At 40.4% G+C, this 17,376-nt stretch overlaps 3 protein-coding genes and 1 long non-coding RNA gene across 18 annotated transcripts in view; 2 read left to right on the top strand and 2 right to left on the bottom strand.

Annotated features, from left to right (window-relative positions):
* The first annotated feature begins 422 nt into the window (after window positions 1-422).
* LOC106960440 (cleft lip and palate transmembrane protein 1-like protein) lies at window positions 423-6,611 on the top strand. Its single transcript, XM_015053549.1, has 17 exons — window positions 423-764; window positions 1,168-1,259; window positions 1,824-1,989; window positions 2,085-2,206; window positions 2,798-2,876; window positions 2,959-3,076; window positions 3,181-3,275; window positions 3,820-3,904; window positions 4,001-4,101; window positions 4,188-4,238; window positions 4,329-4,379; window positions 4,468-4,550; window positions 4,862-4,896; window positions 5,035-5,090; window positions 5,563-5,607; window positions 5,722-5,855; window positions 6,014-6,611. Exons 1-17 carry the CDS (start codon window positions 564-566, stop codon window positions 6,072-6,074), a joined length of 1,575 nt encoding a protein of 524 aa, XP_014909035.1. The 5' UTR covers window positions 423-563; the 3' UTR covers window positions 6,075-6,611.
* On the bottom strand, window positions 6,286-7,166 carry LOC106960442 (uncharacterized). Its single transcript, XR_001427567.1, has 2 exons — window positions 7,075-7,166; window positions 6,286-6,917 (listed from the first exon to the last, which is right to left on the bottom strand). It is a non-coding gene; the product is annotated as an uncharacterized LOC106960442 (long non-coding RNA).
* Window positions 7,143-11,067, top strand: LOC106960441 (prostate stem cell antigen-like). Its single transcript, XM_015053550.1, has 3 exons — window positions 7,143-7,400; window positions 9,750-9,866; window positions 10,606-11,067. The coding sequence occupies exons 1-3, from the start codon at window positions 7,358-7,360 to the stop codon at window positions 10,815-10,817; spliced, it is 372 nt and encodes a 123-aa protein (XP_014909036.1). The 5' UTR covers window positions 7,143-7,357; the 3' UTR covers window positions 10,818-11,067.
* Window positions 11,068-11,283: 216 nt separating this feature from the next.
* LOC106960438 (focal adhesion kinase 1) overlaps window positions 11,284-17,376 on the bottom strand; it is a 68,167-nt gene continuing 62,074 nt past the window's right edge. For 12 of the 15 annotated variants that reach the window (XM_015053539.1, XM_015053540.1, XM_015053534.1 and 9 more), the window contains 7 exons: window positions 16,383-16,422; window positions 15,741-15,844; window positions 15,535-15,543; window positions 13,806-13,961; window positions 13,570-13,650; window positions 13,402-13,487; window positions 11,284-12,985 (listed from right to left, as the gene is read on the bottom strand). In XM_015053539.1, coding sequence (XP_014909025.1) covers window positions 12,859-12,985; window positions 13,402-13,487; window positions 13,570-13,650; window positions 13,806-13,961; window positions 15,535-15,543; window positions 15,741-15,844; window positions 16,383-16,422 — 603 coding nt within the window. In that variant the 3' untranslated portion in view covers window positions 11,284-12,858. The remainder of the gene's footprint in view (window positions 12,986-13,401; window positions 13,488-13,569; window positions 13,651-13,805; window positions 13,962-15,534; window positions 15,544-15,740; window positions 15,845-16,382; window positions 16,423-17,376) is intronic. The other 3 variants (XM_015053535.1, XM_015053547.1, XM_015053546.1) reach the window with 1 other exon arrangement.

The following is a 17,376-nucleotide window of genomic DNA, read 5'->3' as shown; positions in this document are numbered from 1 at the left end:
AAGCTTACCTGCTCAAAAATAAAATGAACATGTACTATTTTAGTGGAACAAATGATTCAGTTTGTTTCCATTAGTCATTACAGTGAATCTACGCTATGTCATAGTGATATTTACCACTGTCAGCACTCACATAAACCACATTTTTTTAAGAGTACATACAGTTTTACTTGATTTTAACGAATTACCTACGTCTAAATAATTGTATAGTGATTCGTGTCTCAATTAGGCTTAGGTTTAGCCTCAAAGTTGTTCACATGTGAGCTGTGTTTCAAACAAAAAGTATGTGCAGAAGAAACAAAGGTTAGCTACATCCGAGTGGGAAAAATGTCGCATGAATCAAATTGACAAATTTATTTAGTGTATTTACGAGCGTTTCTCTCAAATTCGAATTGTTAAAGGAGCGTGTGCGCAGGCGCGAAGCATCAGCATCCCCAGGTCAGCTGGATGCAGACCTGACCGGAAGGATGCTGCGAGTCGGGAGGAAGTCGTGCCGATTGTGTCTTTTGACGCCGTGACACTTTGCGCCCTTTTTTCTCTTGGTGTCAAATACCATTGTTTCCACTATGTTCCCATCCTGTTACTCCAAACCTGCAGACAGCGGAGGCAAGAGGAGCTCCGTCGCTAAGCTGCTGCTGGGAGTGTTCGTGGTGTATATGCTGCACACCGCCTGGCTGCTGTACGGCTTCCTTAACACCAAACCCTGCTATGGAGGCAAGGGAGAGCCCTGCATTACTTCCTACCTGGCTGCCAAACCCAGACTGCAGGTTAGTACAGGCTTTTTTTTCTTCTTAATTGATCAAATCATGATGGAAAATATATGAAAATCAAGCAATTTCTTTTAGCACAACAAACAATACTGTTCATCTTCTTATGTAACATTTCTCTGCATAAAGCTCTTTTCCATGAAAATTAGACACTTAGCTTCCTATGTTTATCAGACATATAATTAAGTTGAAAAAAACAACAACTAAGAAATGTTATCTACCTATAATAGATTAAATTTAGCTTTGAATCACAAAATGTGTAAAGTGTCTGATTTATACTGTGTACAGGTAAATGTTTCTCCGTAGAATAATCAGTCTGACTTCAGCACCCATGATAGTTATATTTTTTGCTCTCGTTTAGTTTTAAATCACATTTTTTCCCACTATGTGCCCTTTTATTCAGATGAGTGTCTTTACCTGCCTTGTGCCAGATAACAGCCAACTCACCCTCGCTCTCAGAATTGACCTCTTTGACCCTCACTCTACGTTTGAGAGGTGGGTTTGACACAACAGAGCTTTCATAGCCACATAATATTTTACAATATTTTGTAAACCGCACATTTCAGTATCCTTTATTGGGATTGTATGTAAATAAATAAACTAACACAAAGTCGTATATATTTGTGAACTGAAATGGAAAAGGATGCATGGTTTCAACAGTTTGCACAAATTAAAATCTTAAAATTTTTTCAGCTTTGTGCTAATATTTTTATTGAACCCCCTTTTTGAGCCTTTTAACAGCCAGCCTGTCAGTCTCATTGGTTACACTGGGTTTTTATTTTGGGTTATCACAGTAAAAGGGGCTCATTATAAATTCATACTGCAGAACAGAGGATTTTCTTAGTGAAAAAACAAAAACATTCTACTTTCTTTCAGTTCCTATCATATAAATAAGATCAAAATGAAAGACACTAGCTCAAGAGATGAAAATTTTCAAGGGGTGTAAATACGTTAACCCATCATTTTTGAACTTTGTATACAAAATCATGTTTTTTTTAAATTATTATTTAAAAAGGATCTATATCCCACAAACAGCAGGATGTCTCAATGTTTCTCCAGACAGGTGAGCGTCTCTCTGCCAGAGGAGACTCAGAATAATGGCTCTCTGTACGCAGTTGTTTATGTTCACAAAGCTGGTATTTCACCCCTGGAGGACCGGAGAGAAGTCCACTACGCTGCTCATCTCACCACATACATCACTCCTCCACGCACAAAAGGCCAGAAGGTACCTCCTGGTGATGGTGTCCAATACCGTGTCCCAGTTCAACCGTATGTCACCGTGGCTTTGCCAGAAATCAGATATCTTTGTATTTCCACCAGAAGCGTGAACCTCAAAGGCCTGTGTCGCACTGGAGACCGCACCTGTCCATCACTGTGATGTCAGAGGAGTTCAGCTTCAGCAAGGCGGGGCTTCCCAGTGATGTGCGACGATACATGAGGATGTAAGTGAGCAGGATTCACTGCTGCCGCACATGCTGGTTACTGCAGCGATGGAAAAACCGGGGCATCAGAAATGAAGCTTCTCCTGTTAATAAATAAATCATGAACATTGGAGTTTTCATTCAGCCCTGGAAGCCAATAGGTCTTAAAGAAGCACATAGCCATCATTTATTGGATGGAAGGAGCATAACTGTATTTCGAGATTTCATTTAGGCACAAACATCCAGAAAGACAGGTGACATGAAAATGTATTTGTTGTTTAGAGAAACAAAACAAAATTCACAAGCTAAGCTGCAAAAGAACAAGTGAAGTAAAGGACTTTAGGGAAACAATTTGATTAAAAAATGGCAACCAGGGATGAAAGAACAGGCAATGAAACATTAAAGCTAATTCTTAACAACCAATAACAAGACGTCCGCAGAAATATACAGAAATCCTAGAATTAGCAAAGACATAGATCCATAACTCTAATAATTTTTGTTGTTGAAGAAATAGAACATACTAACCCAAGTACTTTTTCAGCTCATATGTAAAGTATTTCGAGTCTTTCACACTTTCTTAGAACCTTCCTTCTTTCTCTTCTCTGCTCGCAGTTCCCAGGAGGGCAGACGGACGACGTATCTGCCTCTGCTGCTGGTCAATGAGCTCAGCTGCAGAGTCAAAGACCTCATGGTAGGACGGCGACCCACACAGGTTCTTATAGGATCAAACATGTTGGTGTTTGATCCGATTCCACACCCTTGTTCATGTTCAGGAGATCAACAGCAGCAGTGTGCAGCTCCCTCTAACTGTGTCCTATGAAGGAATCTCTCTGAGGACGTTCAGGTTTTGGATCCACCTGCATGACATAGTTTATTCCCTCCGACAGTTTGGTGAGCCGGGGTGCACGTCGTGTTTTCCTAAGATATGAAATGAGGCTGTTGATGCAGCTGAAAATCATTTCATGTGTAATAAATTGCTCGGCATTTCTCGACAGGTTTCACCGAGGAGAATATTGATGAGATTAAAGAGACTTTGATAGGATCCAACCTTTACCTGCTAGTGCTGACTGCACTCATCACATCTCTACAAGTAAGAGCACACAACATAAGTGCAGAAGAATGCCTTTGATAGAATGCTTCATGCACTTTGAGCTTGTTCAAATTAAATCCCGTTACAGTAAACTCAGCTTTATTGTTACTGTGATTTTAGATGATGGACCAACACAACGTAGTGTGTGACTGAGAAGCCGAGAAATTTCCAAAATCTTTCACTAAGCAAAATCTGAAAAGTGTGGCAGGCATTTGTATTCAGCATCAGATTAGTTTGCTTGTGACTTGTTCTACAAATCAACATCACAGTGTTGAGAATTACTGGAAAAAATATTTACTTTCCTTCAACTTCACATTTCTCTGACTTTTTCTTGACCTACTGCATGAAATCCCAATAAAATACATCAAGGTGTGTGGTAGTAAATATGACAAAAAGAGAAAATGTTTCAGAGGAATAAATATTTTTGAAAGGCATTGACAGATACGTCTGAGGACTAGTATTTTAACTCTTACATATTCTAAATAAATGTAACAGCCAAAAGTATGCCTGTTCTAATTAACCGCAATAACTTTCTAATTTGCAGCTCATTTGTGAATTTCTGGCTCTGAAAAATGATGTATGCTCCTGGGCGAAAAAGAAGAGCATGGTGGGAATGTCGAGGAAGTCAGGTCATTTTTGTCTTCTTGTCCATATTAGAAACATTCCTCTGACCAAACATCGGCTGTAACTGAACCACTGCATCGTTTCCTCTGTTCCATTTCCAGTTTTGTGGCGCTGTCTCGGCACTTTGCTGATTTTCCTCCACCTGTTGGAGGAGACCAGCCTGCTGGTGCTCCTTCCTGTCGGACTGGGAGCGTGTGTAGAGGTACTCGCCATGACCGGTTCCTTCAAACTAAAAATGGCTAAATCAAAGTAAAGCATCCTGAACTCAATAATCCTTCATCCCACCAGGTGTGGAAGGTGTTTAAAGTGTTTAAGATCCAGCTAAGCAGGCGGTTTTATGTAAGCGTGCCGTTTTAGCTAAGTAATATTTCACATTTAAATGTTTTGAGCCTTTGAAAGCTCCAAGCCGCCTCTCTTATCTTATCGCAGACAAACAAGCTGGATGAAGAGGAGCGAAAGACGGTGGAGTACGACATGCAGGTGATTTAAATAGTCTCTCTGAGCTCAGAGTTAATGATGTGCCTCAAGCTCTGTTTGATTTCAGTGCTTTGTGCTATTTCCCCTGCAGGCCTCCAGATACTTGTCCTACTTGGTGTATCCTCTGTGCATCAGCGGAGCCATTTTCTCTCTGGGCTACATATGCCAAAAGAAGTGAGCTCATTCAGAGATTCACCTGTCTGCTTGGATTCATAAGCATGAGGCCTCTTATCAGAAAACATGCGTCATTCCAGCTCTCACATAGATTTCTTTCCTTCGGGCTCTTTTGTTCAGCGGCGAAGCAAATTTAGAAGCAAACGACGAAGCAAACTTATTGCCAATTATTACCAATTTTCCAATTCAGATTTTAAAATCTGAATTGGAAAATTGGTGATAAGTTTGTTTTAGCAAACAGACTACATTTGTTGTACAAGTCTGAGGAACAATGAGTGCTCATTGTATTGACTGTGGTGTTATGTTGACAGCTACTATTCCTGGCTGGTCAACACCCTGGTCACTGGTGAGTTTCTTTACGTTTGTCCACAGACTGGCTCCTCCAAGTCAGATTTTTATGTCTAACATGTTTTCTAGATGCACGTCGTATTATGCATCGGATGTGTTGTGAGGATCATACCTTATGTGTCTGTATTTCCCCCAGGTGTGTATGCGCTTGGCTTCTTATCTATGGCTCCTCAGCTCTTCATCAACGACAAGGTCTGATAAACCAGAATCAACCAAAGTCGCATTTTCAATTTCCTCGTTAGCAGAAATCATGCAGCACAATTGTGACTAAATGATTCACAATTTAAATCAATTTATGCAAAGAACTGCAAGTTTTGCAGCACTTTGCATAAGAATTCAGACTTCTTGAATTTCTTATCGCTTTACAACCTCAAACTTGTTTTCTTGGGGTTTTATGTGACTAAACCCTCAACTTAATAAGTAGAAGGAAAAATAACTATTAAAAGTATGGATTTGTATTCAGCCGGCCAGAGCGAAGAGCATGCTTTGCTCTCGTTGCGGTTGTCAGAAATAATTCCAGGAAAATACACCAAAGTCTGTGGTCGTAACATTGTAGAAAGTGAAAAAAAAATCAAGAGGTATGAATACTTCAGCAAGGTACTGTAAAATTACTGTAATAAAGTGAAGACTAACATGTTTTTTTTTTTTTTTGGCTGTCTAACAGTTGAAGTCTGTGAGCCACCTGCAGGGGGCAGTGTTGATGTACAGAGTGAGCACCTCCTTCATTTCCTATTACTAAAACATGCTGGCTACAAAGGCCAGAATGATGCACCTTTGAAATTCAACTTTTCAAAAGCTATAAATAATCTGCTTTCCTCACCAGGGGGTGAACACACTGATTTCAGATCTGTGCGCCTGCGCTTCCTTCTTCTCCTCATCCGTTCCTTTCACCTCCTCGCATCAGCTGTCCTGCTTCAGAGACGAGCTCCTCTTCCTCCTGTACCTCTTCCAGCGAAGGTAACCCTGACGTGGTTCAGCACAAACACAGAGAGCAAACTGTGGAAGAACCAGGAACTAAAACCACATATGATGAAAGATATATATTTTTTAATTGTACTCCATGAGAATGGATTATTGTGTAATGATTTCCCGCTGGCCTGTGTCATTTTCACCAGACGTTACTCTTCAGTTCCTAAAAGAAGAGAGAGTGTTTCCAAGAAAGTGAAGACGCAGTGAATGAGAAGGACAAGCGGACACGTTGAAGAGCCAGTGGACAACACCGCAGGCGGCCCATCTATCTCCGTTCAGCTGGGACCGATCGACCTCAGAGACGGGAACAAGAAAGGAAACCTCCACCTGGCGGTGACAGACTGATCTGAGACCTGCGGTTTTTGCTTCTGGCTCTCCACGTCTGCATTTGCAGAGCTGATGCTTTTGGTTTTTTTAGTTAAACTTCCATTTTACTGCTGAAAAGAGTGAACACAGTCATGTAGAGAGGTTTTATCTTTTGTTTCCCTCCAGCTCCATCAGTGGCATCGGTTCACCTCCTGTAGAGTTCTTGAATTTTGCTGTGGTGGTGTTGTAACACATCAAGTATTATTGAAACAATCACCTTTGGTTTTAAATAGTAATCTCATAAACTGACCCACTCTGGACTCTTCAAAGTTTAGACAGAACAAGGTATCATTTGTCATCGTTTCCTTTCTTGATGAGTAAGCACTTGCATTTGTGTTATTGTCACGTAAAATTCCAATAAAATATGTTAAAGTTTGAGCTTGTTTGCTTTAGCTGAATTTAATTGTTTGTTGTTTTCCTCAGTTTGGGGAAAAGTTACAGAGGAACAAGAACCTCTGGGCCTGATTATGTAATGGATGGATGGAACAGAATGAGAGGGAATGTGCACGTCTGTGTGGGAAGGCAGGAAATTGTCCGACTGGTTTCTTGGTTTGTTTACATGTAAAACAAATGAATATCTGCATGGCATCGCTTTGACACTCCGCTCCAGGACACCGTTTCTTGGTAAATTCTTGAAAAGTGTGTTGTGCACACGTCTGCAGTACGGCGACTGCAACCGCTCATCTGGAAAATAAACAGGAGACCTGAATGAGAGACGAGCCTGCTAAAAGGGCGACATAATCACAAGAGCTGTTAAATCTCAATGGCTTAATAATTCAAGTCATTGAAAAGTTACCGTCAAATAATGCCAAAGGTTTTCACTTCTGATTTGAATATTTACCCTTAGGTGTTCTTGAATTGCAGAAATTAAAGTTAGACGACAACAATAATCCCCATATGTGACTGGCAGCCGGTGAATAAAAGGCAAGTATCTATGAAACCACAACCAACTTCAAGGAATGTCCTTCACAATGAGGCAACCTTTGGCTTGATGCCACCATGGTGGCTGGAGTGGGAGGATCTGCTTCAGCTGCTTGTTTTAAAGCAAACACCTGAAACGACACAAACACAAGGAGCTGAACACAACACGTTTGACCGCAGACTGCAAACTTTAACATCGGAAGATGTTACTTAGTTTTGTGATTCTCTTCTTCCTCTTCTCTCCAGGTATGTCTCTGAATAATCATTATGCACAAAGTGAAAATAGGTTAAGACGAGTAGTTCATGAGCAGGAATGAGAAATAATCCTCAAAGACGACTGTAACATTTGATGCACAGAACTTACTGTAGAATGCAGGTATAGAGTAGCTACCAGCATTCTGGACTTTTTTTTACTGAGACTTTCCATAATTTGTTACTTGGATTGGATTGATTTAAGGAAAAGTCTCTTCATCTGGTGATTTGAAAGTAAAAAAAAAAACAAAAAACAAAATGATCTCACCTGACATTTCTGTCATTGTTTTTGCCTTGGTAGGCCTTAAGCTTCACAGTTTATTTTGGATCTTTCCTGGTGTCAGTTTTCCACAACATGCTGTTCAATGTCTGTCATGAGAAAACAAGGTGTTCAAATATTCTTGTAATTTGAAATATTCTTATACATTTGTTCTGCTTTTGCTTCCCCGCCACACACACTTCCTTGTTTCAGATCAAACCTGTTCCCATATCTGATAAACAGAAAAAAAAGAAAGTGTAGTTTTCAAATTAGTATTCATTTATTAAAAAGAAAAAAACCCCTGCAAATCAAGCCCACTCTTTGTAAAGGAATAACTGCTGCCCTGGTAACTTCATGTGATTAACCACAATTTTAGGTAAAATTTTCCTAGCTACTTTAATTGGCTAATTAATGTACCGAATTGGCTACATTAATTGGCTAATTAATACATAGGAAATTAGTATTAAATTAAAAAAATTAAATTAGAATTAGTACATAGGAAAGCATGGAGCTGCTTCATACTAGCTGGCAGCTAGCTTGAAACAGGCTAAAATACCTCAAACAGAAGCACATCATGCCCAGAAATCTAATAACAACAACATCAGAAGTAAAGTCACTGACATCTATCAGCCTGCAAAGTGTTATAATAACATATTCAAGGCTGTAGCATTCCAGTGAACCACACTGAAAACCGCTATTAGCAAACGAGGAAAGCAGAACTGGTGCATTATTCAAGAGCTTGTGGCATTTTCCGTTCACATTTACTTTGGGTGGATGAAAGTAAAACTGAAGGAATAATGGAAATCAGGATGTAGGTGGGACAAAGTCTGTAAATTCAAGTAATGTAGCATTATTAATGTTTTTCATGCTTTTTAAGACCTGAAAAATGCCTACATTGAATTCCACAGTGTGTTACTTCATGTGTCTTTACTTAAGGATGCAACTTTTGATCAATTTATTCTGCTGTGGACAGAACCAAGCTGTTTTTAAAGGCAGATAAAGTTCATCTGTGGAAAATTGATACAAAAAAATAAATTCAGCCATTGAAAAAAGTTGGAAAGACCTTGAGGAAACCAGAGGAACTATTGAACAAAGTCACTTTAAATAACTTGAGGCAAGACTGACTTCTTGGAAACAAAGCATTAAGGAATGAAGGATGACTCAGGATTTGTTTACAGCTTTTTACATAATCAGGTCTGACAGCTGGGAGGAGAGCTGTCAAACTAGACACAGTGAATGGATCGCATGTGAAATGTCCAAACTTCACATGCAATTCTTTATTGTCCAGTCATTAGATTCAGAATTTAACTTCTCACTTGTTCAAGAGGACATAACTCCAGTTTGAAACAGTTTTGTTTAAACATTAGGATTAAATGCTCAGAGCAATACTTCAATCTGATAACTCTCAAGGCGAGCAGGACTACAAACAAAACCGAAATTGCGTATTAAACCAGCTGGCCTCACCAGTTTCAGCATTGCTGTCAATGTTTTCAAGGAACTTTCTTTCTTGTTTAAATATCAAACCTGGGGTCAAGAAGACTTTCATCTAGAAAACAGAAACCAAGATTTGCAGATACAGGACAGAAAAAGTGGGGAATTACTTTACCCTTTCCTTTTGTTGAATACTGAAATGATATGAAATGAAAAAAAAAAAAATAAATAAATAAATGAAAATCTCCTCCCGGCCCCGGTCTTTCTGCATGGAGTTTGCATGTTCTCCCTGTGCATGCGTGGGTTTTCTCCGGGTACTCCGGTTTCCTCCCACAGTCCAAAAAACATGACTGTTAGGTTAATTGGTCTGTCTAAAATTGGCCCTAGGTGTGAGTGTGTGTGTGCGCATGGTTGTGTGTCTCTGTGTTGCCCTGCGACAGACTGGCGACCTGTCCAGGATGTACCCCGCCTCTCGCCCGGAACGTTAGCTGGAGATAGGCACCAGCACCCCTCCCGACCCCACTAAGGGACAAGGGTGTCCAGAAAATGGATGGATGGATGGAAAATCTCCATTTTGTTTCTTGTGATGCTTTTCACCATTCCTGGAATATTATTCCATCATTAATCTGGCTTTATCTCTGGTTTCTGTCCAGCAACGTCTCTGCAGTGCTACGTGTGCGGCTCCACCACCACCAATGAAGAATGCAACCAGAACAGGCAGAAGTGTCAGCAGCCGCTCGACACCTGCATGACCATCGTGGACACTTTGGGTAATAATAAACACACCTTTACAGTGCCTCGCTAAACTAGTCAAACCCTTTGAACTTTCTGTCCCCCACCACGTCACAGACCTAAAATTTCAACACATTTTGAAAAAAATTTAAAGTAGGGCTTGACTTTGACGTCAACAAATTCTTATATGGGTCCACATTTCAACTGGAACCCTTGATTTTGACCCCTGGATGTAATGTGCGGTGTTAAGTTTTGATCTTACCATTTGCCATGTCCCCACTTTGGGTTGAGGCACATTTTCTGGGTGAATGCCTCATCGATAATCGAGGATTTTCCCACCCGAGATGTGGCCGTTTTGCCCAGCTGGTCGGTTTAGGTTGATCTCAGTGGTCTTGACAGTTGTGCCACAATCTCTCCATCTTCAGATGAACTAAACAAAGCTTTGTGAGGTCTTCAAAGTTTGTTTTATAAACCATCCCAGCTTTAAACTTCTACATTTCTGTTGTGTTCATTGGTCTTCATGACGACCTTAGTTCACTAATCTTTTCTAATAAATCTCTAAGGGTATTCACAGAACAGCTGGGTTTAAATGAGATATATTTGAACTGAATTGGACAATTTTTGTTAGGTATATTCTGAATGTGGTGAGTTGCTATTACTTTTGTTTTTGTAGTATTACAAAAAAGGAGATAAAACCAAAAAAACATACTTTGCTTACTACTTTGCATTGACCCATCACAAAAAATCCCAGTAAAATAAAGTGAAATTTGTGTTCAGGTAACATGAAAGCCATCGTGAAGCAGTGCGCCAGCAGCTCCACATGCAAGGGGGCGGCCTCCACCGCCTCGGTGGACGCAGACGGAAACGGAAACACCGTCAACTGCTGCAGCTACGACATGTGCAACCGGAGCACGGCGGACTCTGTTCACTCACACGCGGCGCTGCTGCTGCTTCTAACTGGAGGCGTTTTGCTGCTGCTAACGCACTGAGGCCAGCCTAAAAAAAAAAAAAAATAAATAAATCATGTAAATACTGTAAATCTATAAAGATTTATTTTATGTGTATATATTCTAAGATTTATTACAAGTACAGCTGTAAAATTAGTGTGGATCATCCTTCATTCCTTATTTATGAGAGACATTCATTAAAATGGGAATGTGGCAAAAAAACACTAATTGTTGCAACTGAATGAAATAAAAAAAAATAAAATAAAATCAGACCACTGACAGCAAAATCCAACCAGTTTTCATCTCAACATTATTTTATTTTCCCTCCTATTTAACAAGATGGCAGATTCAGCCAAGAAGACAAAATAAAAACCAGTGTTTACCATTACGGGTTCTGTACAATTCATCAGTGATACACACCAGTATAGCTTACAATATACCAACATGAGCAGAATTACGCAACAACACTGAGATAAAATAGTTTCTGATGATTCTTTTTTTTTTTTTCCTTTTGCCATATGCGTATGTTCTGAAATATTTTAATCCACGTCGGACTCAAATGTTCGATCTCCTTTCATTGCTGGTTGAACATGAGACGAACATTTGAGTTTATTTGGATTAAATCCATCAAAACAAGTGTTTATTTTTTTTTCTTTTAGGTGCTGTGCAAATATGCTCTTCTCCTTACCAGTATATCATGCTACACCAGTACGGTGGCCAAGATGTTTCCTGTCGTCACGCTGCAGGTGATCAGCGCAACAAGTTTCCGGTCCGCATTTTCTCGCGGTTATATTTGTTTACCTGTGAGACCGTTGCCAGGAGGGGCATTTTTAAAGTGTTGCACCTGACAGAAACAAGGGACTCACAAAGGTTCTGGGTGTTGGTTTGGTTTTGGCCCAGCAAAGTGCAGGTTTGGTGCCGCTGAGAGGGTGATCGGAAACACGACGGTGTTTACGCGGGTTTTCCCGTGAGGAACAGCTGTAGTGGGAGTAAATATCAGGAGGGAGTAAAGAGGAGTAGATGCCTTACTTACATAAATAGGTTAAGTCTAACTTATTTCACCGTTTCTGCTCATCCCTCTTTCCTGGGATTGAAGTTACAGGAAGAAGAACGTCACTGCTTCAAAAACAACATGTAAAACCATGGAGCCAGCCAGCCAACGAAAAGGAAAGAATAGAATAGAATAAACAGGGAAGCTGACAGTGTCCTGGAAGTGGTGGCGTGTCACCCAGACAGGTTTGAATTCTTCACATTTGGAGTCTTTAAAACCAGCTCAGAGATGAGCGGAGGAAGACCGGTGAGAAGCAAAGAGTCAGTCAAACAGAGGCGAAGGAAGAGGACAGTGTGCCGTTTCTCCAGAAAGTCCTGAATGGTGAATTCCTGTTCCTCCCTCTGTCTCCTCTGTAATTTGAGTTTATAAATAAAAGCTGGTGAGACAGAGGAAACACAGGAGAAGACGGCAGGCTGCTGTTCCAGAGCAAACCCCGTCTCTCTCTTGTTGAAAACGTCCGTAGAAAGCAACATCTGGGACCGAATCAGAGCAGAAAATATCTCTGAGGTCTTATCTGCCAGCTTTCTGTTTTCGCCGATTGGAAAGTTCAAAACCGAGGCTGAAAACTTCCGACTGACTTCAACAAAACGCTCACAGACGGCTGCTGGCTGAAGTCCACTCCCTCTGTTTGGTTTCACAGAGATATGTTTCAGATTAATCACAGTCCAACCAGCCCTTCCCCCTGATGACAGCAGCTCAAGCTTAAAAATCTCTCCCATGATAGTGTTTTGATACCGTTGTAAGCTTTTATAAACCTTCACATCCAGCTTAAAAATCAACTTGGGTCACCTTCTCTCCCAGGGGAGAAGCCAAGTCTCTGATTCAGGAAGTGTTTCTGCTCTGATCTTTTGTTAAATAAAGTCACAGTGGTTAAAGTAGGACTGAGGAAAGTGATTGAACCAGAGTGCAGCCATTGTCCACTCCGGCTGCCACCGCTGCCGTTTGCTCTGAGGACTGACACACACAAGGTATCCACGAGTCTCCAGTTCTCCAACAGAAACCATAGAGGCGCTCGGTCTCCTGTAGAGGGGGCTAGTGAGGGCGGGAGTGGGCCATCATCCTCAGCCGCGACTGGTCGATGACGTCCAAGAGGTTCTTGGCGTCGACGGCGAGAGCGTGAGCCGCTGTCAGCATCTGCTTCTTGTAGTCTTGCTGGAGACTAAGATGAAATACAAAACAAAGAAAAAAGAGTTTTTATTGGTGGAAATCCATGATAATATTAATGATAATGTGTTGCCAGATAATTTAGTCTACATGGAGAAAAGCAATGTTGCCTCATCGGCATAAAAGTCAGAAATTCTGGACAGATTTCAGCTGTTCTTCATCTAGAGGGGAAGAATCATACCACCAGCTTCAATTACATAAAACAAAAGTATTTGCCACAAAAGTTTGAACCCGATGTAGATTTTCACTACAGTTCATAGAATTAATTTAATAACTCATTAAAGTACTGCAACTTGTAGAGAATAGGACAATAAACTGTGCCAAGAATCCACACTGCACTTCTCTGCCAAAAGGAAATCGGTTTTGATGTTTCCTTCTCCTTTCAATTAATTAATGCTATGCTGGCGTTACCTTGTCATCACATATTGTTGGGCTAACTTCATCTTTCCAATCAGCTCTGCCAGGTCAGAGTTCAACAGCTTCTGGGCCATCTCGATCTGTTAAAGGCACAGAGCATTAAACCGTCTGACGCAGGTCACGTTTTCAGTCTGTCAGTGAAAGTGCAGCTGGCGTTTCCACCTCTCTGTGTGTGCTGGCTGGAAGTTGAGGTAGAGTCTCATCGACTGTGGCCAGTAACGTCCTCAGGGCCAGGCCCACATCCTGAAAACAGATTTGAAGACTCGTTAGGGCTATACTGAAAACATTAATTGAAGGGTTTACCAAAATGTAGATGTGTAGGAACTAATGGGCTTTTATGGAGGAAGTGAATCAGAAATCTATTAGAAAGTGAAACAGGTGGGTTGCGGCTCCGTCACCTTAACCATCGGGACGTATTCCTCTGGAGGAGCCGGCTGAATCTTGCTCGACATCTCAATCACAGCTTTGACCAATCCCGTCACGTTCTCATACACTTTGTCATTGGAGCGGTCCAGATTGGCGGTCGGGGGTGGGCTTATCTCCTGAGGCTGCAGCTAAACAAGAGCAAGGTAAAAAACAAAAAAAAAACAAACGAAACAATGAGCGGTCGCCTCACTGAAAGATGAAATATGAAGAAGAGGAATGAAATTATACAAAAACACACTAAAACGCTTCAAATTATTTATGTCTTTCTGATCTTTTTAAACAGTGTTCTGGATATTTTAATACATAGTATTAACTCTGAACCTGTTTTAGAAACTGTGAATGACATTTTCACAGATTTTATTGGACTAACAGTGCCCAGTTATATTTGTGGAACCACTAGGCCTGTCAAGGAGGAGTGGAGAATCATATATGGAGATTCTTACTAAAGGGCATTTTGAGAACAGCGGTACCTTTATTTCCTTTTGCAACGACTCCAAAGCAATCTTAGTGCTTAGTCTGGCATTTTAGACTCACTTTACGAACCACAGTTGAACCTGAATTTAAAGTTTTCTAAAAACCAAACAGGCAGTGAAACTGCCTTTGTAGTTTGAAGATGCATTTAGTTAGTAAGTCAAAAACTAATGTAATGCAGGGTAACATGTTAAAATCAAAGTTAAAGCATGTCAATTAATCAATGTGAAATTTATTCACAGTTATCAAACTTTGCCATCTAGGACATACAGTCTCTGTCTGCTAAACTTAAAAGCAAGTTTGAGATGCAGAAGGATTTTAAAGGAGATATACTGAATGTTTTTATACACAGCTCCCTGTCTCTGCCACTAGATGGCGCTGTCACATCAGGTCTGTATGATGAACCAAATCTACAGTCTTAAAAACTTATTCCAATGCGCTGATAATGCAGTTCATCTATTGTATTTGGCAACCTGCTAATACAAGCATTTAATAAAAATGGAGACGTTATTTCCATACGTTTCATACCGAGTCACACTGTGTCAGTGCAGACACTCGTATTGCAGCTCTTGCATTTGTTTCACATTATTTTGTCAGACTGTTTTTTCGCTCTTCATAAATGTGTTTTCAGTGTTTTACAACTGAATGTTTAAAGTCTTTTTTGTTATTGACAGTCTGCTGTGAGGAAATGCAGCCTTGTCACAAAAAAAAGATAAATTATTTGCTTCAAGCAAATACTCAGTAATACCACGATAGCTAATATGAATAGCAATCGTAATCTTCGTGAAGCACAAGAACTAATCAAAATATGAAACAACCAAGAGACAAACTAAAATGTAATGGTTCAATAAGTGGGCATTAATTTTTTTTTTTTAAATGGGTAAAAAGTGGAAGTAGTTTGGGTCAAACTGCCAACCTTTCTGACTCATCCAATAAAACAAGAAAAAAACTAATATTAATTGGCAACTAAAAAGGTTCCAAAGACAAAGAAAAATGAGATTTTTGTCAGCGAAAGTAAATTTCTTACAGAAGTGTTTTAAACCAGAGGTTTGTTAGGTTAAATCCACAAAAGTGAAAGTTAGTTTGGAGGGAAAACAACTAAAACTCGACTACACTACACACACACACACACACAGCAAGTAATGGAATGCACGTGTTATTAGTTAATAGTACAGAATGTGAGAGAAGTGAGACGAGATGTACAGTAAACACAGACAGTGTGCAGCTTACCCGCCAGGGCTAGGGGTCAACAGTAAGGAGGAGAAGGAAGGGAGAGACGGAGCAGCCAAAGATAATAAGATAAAAAAAAAGGAAAATATTAACAGTTTTCAGCATTAAAAACATGCAATGTGTATATTTAAATCTTGCATATGTGCATGCTGCTGCAGTCATACAAGAGTAGAGATCGCATGCTCTTATGGTTATTATTTCTGCACCTTGACACCATCGTTGTAGCTGTCTACAGTGTTTAGACAAGCCAGACTACCCACTTGGCTCTGGGCCCCCGGTCGAGGAGGTTTTTTGGGGGGAACCACATGGTCTGCAAAAAAAAACAAAAAAAAAAAAAAAAAAAACAAAAAAAAACCCACCAAAACAAAATAAAGTTACTCAGAAGTTTAAGGACAAATCTACATGTGGTGACAAAAAAAGGGGAATTATCACTCTGCTGTGAAACTATTTTGAAGCAAAGCTTTCAGATCTGTGCTACTGAAGTTACAAAACTGTGTGATAACGCAGAGTCGTGCAAAAGTATTCAGACCCTCAAACCCTTACTGCAATATGTCATTTCACAACAACAAACATCAACATGTTACGTTTTGATGTGATGGACAATACAAAGCAGTTTATAACTGTGAAGTGGTGGAGAAATAATAAATAGTTTTCAAAGATTTCTACAAGTAAAACATAAGCTGTGGTATCCACTTGTATTGAGCCACCCTGTGTCATTTCTGTGCAGGACCAGAATAGGAAAAGGGAGGAATGGCAAAAGCTGTATATCAGAGGCTACACACTGTTGGAGGTGAGACAAGAGAGCTGAACAATAGTGGTTAGGTGAATTAAAGAAGCGTTCCCGTTACCTGATTTGCCAACAGGCTGGTAAATGTGCTGGTTTCCTGTCTGCACAAAACAAGCAAAACATGGGGTTAGTGAGCGGACTGTCACTGACATAATAAGAGGCTCTGCAGGAAATTAAAAATGCGCTGGCCAAAGCCAGCCACGTCTGGAGGAGAAGAGAATCTTATTTAATGTTAATCACACGACAGCCGCTCTCGTTTTTGTGCGCGGAAAGTTTTCAGTCACCACACCGCAGGAGGGCCGCCTTTGTTTTCACTGCTGTGTGGTCTGTTCACGTTGGCTAGCGAAGCTATTCAGATTTATTATTCGCAGACGGCCCAAAAAACGTGCACACTTCATGAAAACTGCAACACGTTCACAATAAACATATTTACGATGCATTTCTGAGGTTAAAAATCTTGTCAACTTGAGTTGCTTATGTTTGTTTTTTTAAAATCTGAACTTGGCATCTTTGTTTTCTCGTTGTGAGAAAACAGAACAGACGGCTTCAGAAGTGCTGGTGCCAACAGAGTGCCGGGGTTTGACAACCACCAACACCCAAAAATACAACACTACGGGCAATTTACACACACACACACACACACACACACACACACACACACACACACACACACACACACACACACATATATGGGGACGCTGAAGAACTGGGGATATTTTCCCACCACAAACCACAGCCATTCAATGGGAGGAGGAGGACGACAAGCACAGAGATGAATTACAGAGACGGAAATATCTGGCTTGTGGCAACTTCAGACTGCTACAGCAACTTCTGCTGGGATCTGCTGGGAACTGATGCACTTTGTAGCAGCTCATTGCTCAGTTCTGCTCAACCCAAATTTAGAAAAGGTAGCAAAAAAAAAAAAAAAAAAAAAAAAAAAAAACAGCACCGGGGCAACAATTAAAAAGTTCACTCTTAAAAGGAAAAAAAAAAAAAAAAAAAAACAGCACCGGGGCAACAATTAAAAAGTTCACTCTTAAAAGGAAAAAAAAAAA

This window comes from Poecilia latipinna, unplaced genomic scaffold (genome assembly GCF_001443285.1).
Source record: "Poecilia latipinna isolate Pla-1442-1.1 unplaced genomic scaffold, P_latipinna-1.0 Scaffold1186, whole genome shotgun sequence".
NCBI lineage: Eukaryota > Metazoa > Chordata > Actinopteri > Cyprinodontiformes > Poeciliidae > Poecilia > Poecilia latipinna.
The sequence above is the reverse complement of the archived record's forward strand: the minus strand, read 5'-3'. Positions and strand labels throughout refer to the sequence as shown.

Excerpts from the sequence above, each read along its gene's own strand:
- LOC106960441 (XM_015053550.1), top strand. The coding sequence starts at position 7,358 with ATGTTACTTAGTTTTGTGATTCTCTTCTTCCTCTTCTCTCCAG. Across the intron at positions 7,401-9,749 it reads CTTCTTCCTCTTCTCTCCAG|CAACGTCTCTGCAGTGCTAC; the intron begins GTATGTCTCTGA and ends GTTTCTGTCCAG. Across the intron at positions 9,867-10,605 it reads GACCATCGTGGACACTTTGG|GTAACATGAAAGCCATCGTG; the intron begins GTAATAATAAAC and ends ATTTGTGTTCAG.
- LOC106960440 (XM_015053549.1), top strand. The coding sequence starts at position 564 with ATGTTCCCATCCTGTTACTCCAAACCTGCAGACAGCGGAGGCAAGAGG. Across the intron at positions 3,077-3,180 it reads TTATTCCCTCCGACAGTTTG|GTTTCACCGAGGAGAATATT; the intron begins GTGAGCCGGGGT and ends ATTTCTCGACAG. Across the intron at positions 5,091-5,562 it reads AGCTCTTCATCAACGACAAG|TTGAAGTCTGTGAGCCACCT; the intron begins GTCTGATAAACC and ends GCTGTCTAACAG.